Below are 13,502 nucleotides of genomic sequence, written 5' to 3'. Positions count from 1 at the left end.
GGGGGTGGAGGGAGCGTTTTTAACCCCCCCCCCCCCGGCTCCAGGGAAGCCTTTGGAGCCTTGGGAGGGGAAAACATGAGCCTACTGGGCCCACCAGAAGTTGGAAACGGGCTGTTTCTGGCCTCCAGAGGGTCTCCGTGGGGCGGAGGAAGCTGTTTTTGCCCTCCCCAGGCATTGAATTATGGGTGTGGGCACTCATGCATGTGTGATAGCGCGCATACACGCTCTTTCAGCACCCAAGGGAAAAAAGGTTCGCCATCATTGCCCTAAACATTTCCTAAACTTTACTGATATTTTGTAACCTTCCTTGTCTTACACCATTTCTGAATTATTGTGTTTTTTTTAAATAGCTTGTGTACAGTGGATATAGCAAAGACGTACTCAAGCAAAGGGAACTTCAGCTAAGTGTACTCAGTGCTGAATCTCTGCGTGAAAACTTTTTCCTGGGTGGTATCACTCTTTCTTTAAAAGATTTTAACTTAAGCAAGGAGACTGTGAACTGGTACAGGCTTGCTGCTGCACCATACTTATGAACCTGACAACTTGCAGAGCTCAAGATATGAACTAAATAATCTTAACTCCATTTGTATATGATCACTTTTCTCTACTTGAAGATAATCCATACACTTTAGCTTGAAACACTGCAATTTGGTGGATTATAGTTGGACCAGCCTTAGCAAAACTTTACACAAGACTTCTGGCAAGTCGTCTGCTTTATGCTTTAACTGCAATAATATCTCAGCATTAATGTATATGAATTGTATAAATGTAATACTTGTTATGAATGCAGTTCTGAATATGAAGAAATGTTTCAAATTCAGTATGAGGGGGTTATCCTGAATTCATTTCAATCCCATTTGAATTATTTGCCTTTTGATTTACCGCAAACTTTATAATTCTACTCTTTATAATTTATAATTATAAAGATTTTATAATTCTGCTCTCAACACATACAGCAGCACAGTTTAAAAATATGATCATGACAAAATTATTTTTCAGTCTGTTAAAAGAGACGTCTAAATAGAAGGATAGAAATTCAGTGTAACATTTAGCCCTATGACTCATAAAGCTTCTTAGAGGCCATTATTAGAATGAGTGCCAATAATGGAAATTAAATTATAAATAATGGTGCCTTATTTTGTTGCTTATACCTCATTTCTAATATTCAAAACATTTTCCAGTGCTAAAAGTTAAACTTGCAAAAAATGCTTATGTGGTTCACTATATAAATTCTTTATTTCCCCTTTCAATTTAGGTTAGATTCATATAAAAAAATCAGGTTTATGAACTACAAGTACTGTATGAATGCAGATGCAATTCATTTTACACCATAATAAAGCACTGCATTACATTTAGATAGATATATGGGCAATATAGAGCAATGATTTTGGATTGCAAAGTAGAAGTCCCATAAAGCACAATTTCTATTAATATCATCTGAATTTAAAATATGCATACTATAGAAAAAGGCCAAGTATAAATTGCAGAACTATTGGATAGTGAAGACACAATGACCATTAACATTTAGATTTGTTCATGAGTAGTAAGGGAATAATCCACAAAGCATTTTATTTCAATGAAAATTTATTCGCCATTAGTAAAGTTAATAAAAGATGCTGTGCATGAGGTATGGTTTATTGTATTTTAAATTTATTTATTTACTTTGTATCCAGCTAATTTGTAACAATTGGAAAAAGCTGGGTATCATTGCAATTTACTCATACCATTTAAAAAAAAAGCTATTGTAGGAATGTTATTAACATTCTCAAAAATGGTAAATGTTGAAACCCAAATACTTTAGAATAAAGATACAGACTGCTAATTTTTTTTAAAAAATACCATGATGAATTAATTATATGATAGACTGTGTGACAATCTATTGCAGGCAATTAAAGGAAAGTATGATATTAAATTGCTGTTAACCTGAGGTGCTGAAATGTTCATAATCGACTGTAAAATAAATAGAATTGGGATTCTTTGGTGTTAAAACTGCATTGTGATTAATAGAAGATACTTAACATTTTTAGAAGAGTTTATTAGTTATAATATGTTAAATGTGTAAGTTGTAAGCTATAAACTAATTAGATTGTATTTCCTGCTCACTTGATGCTTTTTGAGATGTATTCCATTCCATCAACAAAACCACAAGTCATATAAACACAGGGAAGTAGGCTACTGTTTTTGTGAAACGTTACATTAGATTAACTGTAAAGCAATATATACTGCTTTTTTGCAGTCTGTAACTACAGCACAGTGTATCACAGCACAAATCTAGAGATTTAAAAGAAAACCTTTATGACGGTGGTTTGCAGCTGCAGTTCTTGTCTGGATGTTAGTTAGAATATATGCTGCACCTTATGGTAGTATTTGCCACTATTGCATCCTGTGCCTTTACCCACGATCACTATTTCTCAGAATAACTCCACAATGGATAAAGTTCTTCAGGTACATTCTTATAAAAGTATTTTTCAGTTATCATTAAACATGTAAAGGAGCAACATTAATTTTACATTTCTTTCAAATTATTTATATTTGTGTGATACACAAACAAAACACTTTGTTTAAAAAATAATAATAATTCAGATATTTAAACTGACATACAAAAGGGTAAGAGGGAATAATCACAACCAGATGTAACTAATACTTTACTAATCAAATGTTTTAAAGTGTGGTCTCATGGCATTTTTATACTTTGTGAATGAAATTAAATTCTATGCACCAAATGTGGACTGCAGCTAGAAGTCAATTTTTGTTTGTACATTTACTTCAGCATTTTGAGGAAAACATCTTGCTGTAAGAAAAGCAACCTCCATATTTTCTGTACTTAAATAATTAGTTGTGACTTTGCACTGAAAATTTTTATACTGCCTTTTTAAGACCTATACGTATATATAAAAAGCATGGGAGATCTCTGGTATTTCTCTATTTTTAAAATGATCCAGAAATGTTACTATCTTGCCTTAAATTTGATTGCTTTTTCCAGGATGCACAATTTGCTTTCAAACTGGAGAAATATTTCTAAAATCTGCAAAATATTGTTCACTGTGTAATATGGATTTAATAAGTAACCTTTATCATTATTCTAAAGTTTAAAGTTTCCACATGTGGAAAAAAATTACACCATTCTCACAATCTATAGGAATTTAATATTCTCTGTTTGATATTCTTAGTACTGTGATTAACAATTGGGCAAAGATTTATAAATAATAAAATGCATTAGAAATAAATGTGGATGTTTGCCTTTAATTGTCTCTTTCTCTGTAAGAACCAAATACTTCAGCTATATTACACTGAGAGCTAATGTGCATTATTTCTAAGTCTAAACCCAAAATATTTGGATTAAATGTGACTCCATAACTGTCCTACAATTACATTAAATACTATTTAATTAAAGAAAAACATTGTGCCTCTTTTTTCCAAATTCACTAAATTTGTATGTGTGAATCAAGAAACATAAGTGCAACAGTTTCAGTCAAATCTATTCCACTGAGCATTTTAAGAAAGTTGCTTCAAATATTAACTATAACTTTGGGGTTTTTTACACCTAAATGTGCGATCTGTAGATCTGTTAATTCTAGATTCAGGAATACAACATATAAGTGAAATCTCATGTACAAGATTAAATCAAAAATTACTGCCAATCATTAAATGTCCAATATGGTTTCACCTAAGAAACACTAAATGGAAAGATAAAGGAAAATATACCAGGCCTCCTATATCATCTTTATTTCTAGTAACTCTTGCAGGCCCTTTTACATTTCCTTAAAAAATAAAAACATAGAATTGCTCCAGTGCATTGTTTGTTTGAATTTTTTCCTGGCTATGTAGGGAAAGGTGAATTACAATAATGCTGGGGAGCATTCTTAAATTCTGGAGAAGATGATTGGTGTGAGTGGCCATTGCTGCTCTTTACACACAATTGAAAATGGTAAAATTGAGAACCTTTTAAGATATACAGATATCTGAAGATCCAATCTTAGGATACACATACAGCAGTAGTGGGTTCTAAAACCCGTTACTACCAGTTTTTTTCTTACACCTAAATCTGAGATCTGTAGGTCTGCTAATCCTTCAGGAATTCAGGAATACAGCATATAAGTGAAATCTCATGTACAAGATTAAATCGAGAATTACTGCCAATCACTGAATGTCCAATATGGTTTCATCTAAGAAACACTAAATGGAAAGATAAAGTATGTTTGCATGCAGGGACATGCGCAGGAGCGTTCCAGGCAGCTGGGTGGAGTGTACCACTGCTACCATCACTACCAGTTCGTAGAACCGGGCTGAACTGGGAGCAACCCACCGCTGACATACAGTTACTTCTTGAGTTACAACCAGAATTGAGCCCAAAATTTATGTTGCTAAGTGACACATTTGTTAAATGAGTTTGCCACATTTTATGACTTTTCCTGCCACAGTTAAGCGAATCATTGCATTTGTTAAGTTAGTAACACAGTACTGTACTTAAGTGAATCTCTATGCCCCATTGACTCTGCTTGTCAAGGTCGCAAAAGGTGATGACATGATCTCAGGATGCTGCAACCACCATAAATACCAACCAGTTGCGAAGCATCTGAATTTCAATATGACCATAGGGATGCTGCCATGGCCCTGTGAAAAAACGCTAGAAGTCACTTTTTTCAGTGCCATTATAAACTTCAAACTGTCACTAAATGAACTGTCATAAATCGAGGACTACCTGTATGGTTAATATGTGACAATTAGCCACATCATGTGATAGTAGGTGGTGGTTGATGAGCTTTTTCTTAAGTGCACTGATCAAAAAAATCAAATTGGGTAAGAAACTGTCCAAACTGTTCCAGCAGGCCAGGGGCGATGAAGTTGTCACTTTGATGCAGCTATGAATGATTGAGAGTATGTATAGTTTGTAATAATGTATTTTTATTTCCCCCCTCTTGTTTCTACATTATATATCTATATTATCTGTATCTATATTATATATTATTTTTATCACTGTAAGCTGCCCAGATTCCATTTGGAATTTTGTGGCATATAAATGCTACTAATAAATAAGTAAACAAATGAACAAACAAACAAACGCATTTTGGATTGCAGCACAAGTGAAATTTTATTTATTTAATCCGATTTCTGTGGTGCCATTTGCCGCTTCAGACACATAACGCACTCCTTTCTCCTCCATGCTAGTCCATTAGTAAAACAAAAGAATCCGAATCGGATCCAATTGGAACCACGTCCCACCCAGCTCCCTCAACGAGGACGCTAAAGACTTCAAGAAAGGAATGCTGGGAGATGTAGTTCATCCACCGGCAGCGGAAAAAATCCGCCCTGAACAGCCGCGCGTGAAACCGGAAGTCTTCCTTTCTGCCTTTGACGTCACTTCCGGCGGAAAGAAAGACCTGTAAGGCTGCCTTCCTCGCTGCTTTCTTTTCGGCGCCATCATGGGTCGCATGCACGCACCCGGGTGAGTTAGCCGAACCGGAGGCCTCGGCAGGAGGATCCGAGGGGGGCTTTGCAAGAACGGCCGTAGTTTTCATCCACTCGTAGTTTTGCGGCCTATTTTAGGAGCTTCGCTTCTGTTGGGGGGGCGGGGGGGGGGCGGAGGCCTTTGGGAACCGCGGGGACCGGCGCTTCCCTCAGTGATCCTGTAGAGTCCACAGAGGAGTGGCGGTCGTCTGGCCGCAGTTTAGCGCGCGCTCTCCCCTCACTGCCTTGTTTTTTCAACGAAACACCTGAGACATCTCTTATTAACAAAAGGTTCGGGAGGCGCCGCTTGAGGGGAAATAAGTGTAAACATTAGAGGCGACAGCGCCTCGTGGATTCCCTGTTGTCGTGCAATATTTTAAAGAAAATAATTCCATTCTATTTATTTTATAGCTCGGGTAAAATCAAAGCTATGCAGCTGTTGGCAATTCTAAAAGTGGCTTCTTAAGATAGGGTTGGCAATCCTAAATTTTTATCGTATCAAGCTGGTTTATATAGCGAACTATATAGTTATATATAGGATATATATACTGCTCCAAAAAATAAAGGGAACACTCAAAGAACACATCCTAGATCTGAATGAATGAAACATTCTCATTGAATACTTTGTTCTGTACAAAGCTGAATGTGCACAACAGCATGTAGAATTGATGGTCAATCAGATGTTTGATTCACTTGGAGTTATATTGTATTGTTTGAGTGTTCCTTTTATTTTTTTTGAGCAGTGTAGCCGTGTAATAACTAATAACCATTAGTTATTTTCATATATTTGTCATATAGCATATCTTCTAAAATATGCTCTCTTTGACTTCTCTTTCAACAGAAAGGGCTTGTCCCAGTCCGCCTTGCCTTACAGGAGAAGCGTGCCTACAGTAAGTACTGATATTCCGCCCTGCTTGGGACTTAATTAACTTTGCAAAGTGAAGGATGCAACTTATTTTATTTATTCAAATTTTATGACACCCAACTCCCTAGGGACTCTAGGCAGCTCACAACCAAGAACAGAATAGAATTCTTTATTGGCCAAGTATGATTGGACACCCAAGGACTTTGTCTTTGGTGCATATGCTCTCAGTGTACATAAAAGAAAATATACATTTGTCAAGAATCATCAGGTACAACACTTAATGATTTTCATAGGGGTCAAATAAGCAATCAGGAGACAATCAATATTAATAAAAATCTTAAGGATACAAGCAACAAGTTACAGTCGTACAGGAGGAGATGGGTGATAGAAATGGTGAGACAAAAAAACCCTAGTAGTAATAGTAATGCAGACTTAGTAATAGTTTGACACTGTTGAGGAAATTTTTGTTTAGCAGAGTGATGCCGTTTGGGGGGGAAATAAAACCTCTCTTATAACCTCTAAAACAATTTAAAAAGAATTTAAATCCAACAGTTAAAAACATGCTTATTTACAATATTTACAAACCTATTTGTTTGTAAATATCCCACAGGCTAAATTATTTTAAATTCATTTCCTACAGTGTTCTTTTGATTTAACAGTTAAGAAATAAAATACCAATCTTGCAGTTAATTAGGAAAGCATCTTGATATATTTTGCCTGTTTCTTAAAACTTGGGTCTTCAGTTTAAAAAAAAAAGCTTTCAAGTGCTAAAGACTTTAGCACTGAAAATGGGAACATAAATATTGACCGGCTCAAAGTGATCTGTTTGCTTGCTACATTTTTAACAATTGCTGACAATCTTAATACTTTAGTATTTTGGATAATAGTTAATATTAAAAAAACGCTCAAGCAGTTCCAAGCTCCAAGACAATTGTACTCATGAGAAAATAAAAAAAAAACCTGGTTACTCTTAAGCAGTTTGGGGAGCATATGAAAGTAAGCTACAATTTTCTTTTTGTAGTTTTAATTCATGTTATATCACACTTGCAGTTTAGCAATTACAATCAGAAGCATTAATTGGGGAGAAATATTTAGCTGATCAAATGACGATAGTATTGAGGTTTCATTAAGATGTTGTGAAATTATACACTTCTGTATTTTTTCAAATTTAAGCCTTCTACTTTTAAAACCATAGTATCAAGAAATTGAATGAAATAAAAAGCTATATAATGTGAAGACATCCTACTTTTATTTTTCTTTTGACAGCTACAATTCTGTGTGAGGGTTTAGCAAGGGATACTTTAGCACTTTTGTCTCTACACAATTCTCTTTGCCAAGAGCCTTATGTTTTACTTTTGTTATTTTTGCAATTTACATTTCAGAATTATTATATGCTCCATATTGGGTGGTTGCTTAAATTTGCTATCCTATGTATCTGAACTAGAATGACTGACAACTAAACTTTTTTTAGTGGCTGAAACTTACTTCTGATGATGTCAAAGAACAGATTTACAAGTTGGCAAAGAAAGGCCTGACACCTTCCCAAATTGGTATGTTGAAATAAAATACTATGCTAATAGTAACTAATAATATATACATAATATATACATAAGCCACATAAGGCTGTGATTTCCAGCATTTGCAGCTTGGTGGCCCGGCTGGAGAGTAAAGGAATTGGGCCACATAAATGGTAGAACAGTGCATGCAAGTGCCCATCATTTATGCAAATTAAGCTGCACACACGCCCTCTGGCCAGCCACTTGTGCATCCCAATTCCAAATAGACCACAGCCTGCTAGTGGACTGGGGATTTAGGGACCTCTAACTTAAGTGTCTTTTGGGAATCAGGCAGCCAAATAATCCATTGATTTGGTTTTCTTCAGAATTTTACCTTGGTTCATTGGCTGGCTAGAATGTCTCCTACTTTGAAGTATTTGAAAGTGTACCAAATGCTTTATTTATTGCAGGGGTTATAAGCTGGTATTCTGTCCAGTTAAGATATTTTTCTGCCATCAAATTCTTATATATTATAAATTAATATAATTGAAATCTTAGAACCTAGCTTTTATTTAAGATATTGGTGAATAGATAGTTTATTTAATGCCTCAAATATAGCAATTTGCTGGCTGGGGAATTCTGGGAGTTGAAGTCCAAATATCATCAAGTTGCCAAGGTTGGGAAACACTGAAATATAGTGATGGGCGAACCGAACCCGCACAATTAGGGTCCATACCGAATTTTGTCGTGTTCAGCCTTCGGAGCTTTGACATCACCGGAATCTCTTCGTGGGAGGGATTCCCCGTTCGGGTTCGGCTGAATTTTGCGTAAAGTTCGTCCGAACTTGCCGAACCCGAACACCATTGGGTTCGCCCATCACTACTCAAATATTATTGTTGCTAAAATTGTACTTTTTGTAGCTTTTACATGACTGCATTATGCAAGCTGTAAACTGTCTTTTGCAAGACCTACAGAAGTCTTTCCTTTGTGATAGTTAATGCTTCTTGAATGTCCAAATGAATTAATATGTTTAAATTTACAGTACTTTAAAATTACAGTACTTCCAAAAATGTTCCATTTGTTTTCAGGTGTGATATTAAGGGACTCGCATGGGGTTGCCCAAGTTCGTTTTGTGACTGGTAACAAAATTCTGAGGATCCTTAAATCCAAGGGACTTGCCCCTGATCTCCCAGAAGATCTTTACCACTTAATCAAGAAAGCAGTTGCTGTCCGCAAGCATCTTGAGAGGAACCGCAAGGTAAAGTAGTAGACTATATTCCATCGTCAAGATTTTAAAATGGGACCTACAGTTGTTCTAGAACAGTATTTGCTTTTGAAGAGGTAGTGCATTTACAATAAATTAAATACTGGTTTATATGTAAGATTCTGGTGCTGATGGAATATGCACAATTGAAATATTGTCACTCAATCTGCTCAGAAGAATTAAGAGAAAATGATTGGTTATGAGATTCAAAGAAAATACAAAACAGATTTTCCTAGGCTGTCTCCCAAAACAGTATTTGAAATATTTGTTTTTGTTGGAAGGATAAAGATGCCAAATTCCGACTTATTTTGATTGAGAGCAGAATTCACAGGCTGGCTCGTTACTACAAGACCAAGAGAGTACTCCCACCGAATTGGAAGTAGTAAGTATATCTTGCTCTCAGTCACAATATGGGCATGTTGTTTAATGTTGGCAGCAGTTTTTTGTTCCTCCACTTAATGTTATAGAAAGAAATGGCATTCATGTAAGGAATAGTACCATTGACAAGTTTTGGAATATAGCTGTAGTGGTAGCCTTTCTGAAATACTTCCTAACTATTCTATGTAAGTAATACTTTTGAGGTGCACTAAAATCCATTCAGATTACACCTGTTCAGAAGTTGTTGATCTGAGCTGTGGAAAGCAGTATAGCAGATAAATATTGGGAGGAAATGATAGCAATAGTACTTAGACTTATAAACGGCTTCATTATGCTTTACAGCGCTCTCTAAATAACATAAGTATTAAACCCATTAGTATTGCTACTGAGCTTTGCTTCAGTTTTTTTATACTTGCATCCAGTTCCTGGTTGCTCACTATGATGACAGGTTTCCAACCATTTGCAGTTTCCACCAGAAAGGTTTTTCCTTTGTGTTGGCTTGGCTAGACCTTCCTTGGATGTCTGAGTGAGCTGCTGTAGCTGATAAGTTTAAATGTAATCCTGTTGATGTCACATGACTTCGTTTTGATGAAGTTGCTAAATTGTTCTTCTCTTTTTCTGCAGTGAATCATCCACGGCTTCTGCTCTGGTTGCATAAAAATTCTTGTTATGACCATGGGAATCTAAACCATCTTGCAATCGTGTTAATGCCTTCTTCAGAGTGATGTCATTGCTTATTTAAAATTGAAAGGAAAAGTTAACACCTTTACTACATCAATAAAGCTTCTGGATTTTTTTCCCACTTGATAATATAATTTGAGTTCTTTAAAGCTGCTGTTGTCCTACAAATATTTTTTGTTTTCTTATAAATTTACTAAAGGTTCTTGTTAACTATGTACACATTGAGTGTTGTATTGAAACTTTTCCCATCAATACTGTATCTTTGGGAGACAGCATTAAATGAAAATGGACGATTTGCTTGAGCCTAAAATGAGAATAGTTATTGCTTATATTTCTCAGTTATATTTGTTTCCAGTTAGAGTAAATGATGTTTGATGAAGAAATATCTGTAGAGAAAGAGGAATCTTTCAAAATGCTTCTTTGCCCATATTGGGAGTTGGGGGGAAAAGGGGGGGGGGCTTTTAACATGAAAAATAATTATTTCAAAACAAGAATTATATAAATTTTTCATTTAATTTGGGAAAAGTGGATTTTCCTTTAATTAAGAATGCAGCTATGGTAATGAAAAGGGCCACTTATCTTTACGCCTCCCCTAGCTTTTAATTTTAATTAAAAGAGAAGAGAAACATTTACCAATCAATTAGCTTTCAGATGGACTAATAGTAAAACTAATCTAATTGGTTTTAAGAGTAGATTTACACATTTTATGAATTACAAATTAATTTAGTTAGCAAGGCAGAGACAGCTGTTGAATTATATAGGGACAGGGTAGAAATGCCTTAAGAGGTTTTCAGATCTTTTGTCAATGCAGCTATTTTCTATTTTGAGTTCTTAAATAACATTCCACAGGTCTCTGCCTCTGCTTAAAACATATTTTTATTAGATAGTGAATATCCAGTAAGGTCTCAACTCAGTTTTGGGGAACAACAATAAGATTTTTTTTTCTTACGTGTGTGTGTGTGTGTGTGTGAGAGAGAGAGAGAGAGAGAGAGACTACTAGGGTTTTGTCTACTCTTGTAGAAGATGCAATGGGCAGTTCTATAATGCCCTTTTATAAAATTGCATAGTATTACCACCTGAATATTTTTCCTCCAACTATAAAATCGATGCAGAGCTGGAAAATAAATAATTTTGAATAGCGCTTTAGCACTTGTTTGCAAAATTGTAGATGGGAGAAAACTAAGATGTTTTTCTCTCAGAGATTAAGCTAATTTTTATTTCTCAAGCACAATTAGCTATGTTAGGTTTAAAGTAGTTTAATAAATCCTCTTGCATGTGTTTAACCTAATATATGCTGCTTAGATTGGGTTAAAGGAATTACTATAGACTTATGAAGATAGTCATTGTGTGTATCTAAACTTGTCCCTCAAGCCAAATATGGTCATGACATTCTGAGGTTTACTAATATCTAATGTCTCCTAATTTCATTAAGTTTATATTTAGCAATTCAGAGATTATCGTTGAAAGCTTTTATATACAGTATTTCCACATCATTAAACGTCTGAACTTCAATATGTAAAGTTTGTAATTTCTGGGAAAACATATTTGGCATTCAATGCCTCAAGCTTCTTTTTACCATATTCAGTTCTGTTCAGTTATAAATACTATTGGTATATATTATAGTAAACTGCAGGGTTAATGGAAAATAACGTGTGTTTTTAAGATCATTTATGGTTTGCCATATTAAATCATTTAGAATAATCTTAGCTGAGTTGACATGGATTAAGGAAAAAGCCCACTAGTCAGCAGAATAAAAGAATTTAAATTGGATAAGTTAACCTGAATGACCAAGTTAAAGACATATATACATGGAGGAAATCTATATCCTGGATGAATGGACATCAATTTGATGGCACATAACTGTTTGGCACATAATTTTAACAATTAAGCAGTGTCTGCATGGTTCATTTGGTTGTCTCAGCATCATCACCATTGTAGGGGATTTCATATATACTACTCAAAAAAATAAAGGGCACACTTAATATAACTAAGTAAATCAAACTTCTGTGAAATCAAACTCTACTTAGGAAGCAACAATCAATTTCACATGGTGTGCACATTCAACTTTGTACAGAACAAAGTATTCAATGAGAATATTTCATTCAGATCTAGGATGTGTTCTTTGAGTTCCCTTTTATTTTTTTGAGCAGTGTAGTTCATTTGGCTATAGAGTTCTTGGTGCTCTGTGAAGTTGGTTGGTTGCAGATGTTTAGGCAACACCTTTGTGAACATACTTTCTCCACTTTAAGGATTCCCAGATGTACACAGAATGCAATTTGGAGTAGAACTTAAATACTGGTTGATGAATGTTCCAACATTAGAAGTTTTTTAAGAGATTGGATAACCTTTTGTCTGAAATGGTATAGGGTTTCTTGCCTAAGCAAGGGGTTGGGCTGGAAAACCTCCAAGGTTCCTTCCAACTCTTGTTATTCTGTTCTATTTTTCTGGAAGATTAATTGTAGGCATGTGTTCCAGAAAATACTTGGAATATTAGGTGGCAGTGTAGGTTTACAATGTGAAGAAGGGCTCTGGAATTTGATTTAGACCTACCATATTTTTCTGAGTATAAGACGCAATCTTTCCCCCCTAAAAGGAGGAAAATCTCTGCATCTTATACACCAAATACAGCCATTTGTGGCCTCCCAAAGCCCCACCCCCACGCCTCATTTTTGAAAAAATGGGCTCGTTTGTCACAAAAAGTGGTGCAGAGGGTTTGGGAGGCCTACAGAATGCTCCTGGAGGCTGGAGGAAGGCAAAAGCACTTCCGTTTTTTCAGGAAAATGGGTGAAAAGGGGGCATTTTTGCCTTTCCCCAGCTCCCAGGAGTACTCCGCAGGCTTCCCAAACCCTTTGTGTTCCCCATTTTTCACAAAAACGGGGAAAAACTGGTCCATTTTTGCAAAAAACAGGTGCACACAGGGTTTGGAAAGCCTGCAAAGTGCTCCTGGGGGCCGGGGAGGACAAAATCTTAATGCATAGGGTGTGTGTTTGTGTGTGTGTGTGTCTAGTCCAAAAATAGTTATTTCTTTATTTCTTTATATGCCGCTCGCTCATTCCAAAGTGGACTCGGAGCGGCTAACAAGTGGGATAAATACAATAATATTAAAATACAATCAAAATTACAGAATGAAATCAGTAATATAATAACGATAAAATAATATCTTAAAAAGAACCATACACACACAGCAGTCAATCTAATCCCAGCCTTGCCGTAATTCATAATCCATTGATGTACTATACAAACTTGGCAAAAATACACTGGTACCAAGTCTAAAGTTGAATATTTATAAATGCAATAGCATTAATCATTGATCTTAATATAATAATATTTTTTTAAAGGCAAGTTAATTGGATATTTGTACCCCTCAGCT

At 35.5% G+C, this 13,502-nt stretch overlaps 2 protein-coding genes and 1 non-coding gene across 4 annotated transcripts in view; all 3 read left to right on the top strand.

Moving 5' to 3' along the window:
* Window positions 1-3,399, top strand: part of PIK3C2A (phosphatidylinositol-4-phosphate 3-kinase catalytic subunit type 2 alpha) — a 72,791-nt gene extending 69,392 nt beyond the window's left edge. For both annotated transcript variants that reach the window (XM_070764160.1, XM_070764153.1), the window contains exon 34: window positions 351-3,399. In XM_070764160.1, coding sequence (XP_070620261.1) covers window positions 351-533 — 183 coding nt within the window. In that variant the 3' untranslated portion in view covers window positions 534-3,399. The remainder of the gene's footprint in view (window positions 1-350) is intronic.
* Window positions 3,400-5,353: 1,954 nt separating this feature from the next.
* RPS13 (ribosomal protein S13) lies at window positions 5,354-10,253 on the top strand. Its single transcript, XM_070763885.1, has 6 exons — window positions 5,354-5,446; window positions 6,290-6,338; window positions 7,785-7,863; window positions 8,898-9,067; window positions 9,355-9,455; window positions 10,076-10,253. Exons 1-6 carry the CDS (start codon window positions 5,424-5,426, stop codon window positions 10,107-10,109), a joined length of 456 nt encoding a protein of 151 aa, XP_070619986.1. The 5' UTR covers window positions 5,354-5,423; the 3' UTR covers window positions 10,110-10,253.
* LOC139158258 (small nucleolar RNA SNORD14) lies at window positions 9,885-9,981 on the top strand. The gene has a single exon (XR_011557650.1). It is a non-coding gene; the product is annotated as a small nucleolar RNA SNORD14 (small nucleolar RNA).
* Window positions 10,254-13,502: the final 3,249 nt, after the last annotated feature.

This window comes from Erythrolamprus reginae, chromosome 1 (assembly GCF_031021105.1).
Source record: "Erythrolamprus reginae isolate rEryReg1 chromosome 1, rEryReg1.hap1, whole genome shotgun sequence".
NCBI lineage: Eukaryota > Metazoa > Chordata > Lepidosauria > Squamata > Dipsadidae > Erythrolamprus > Erythrolamprus reginae.
Note: the sequence above shows the minus strand (reverse complement) of the source record. Positions and strands in the feature narration are given on the sequence as shown.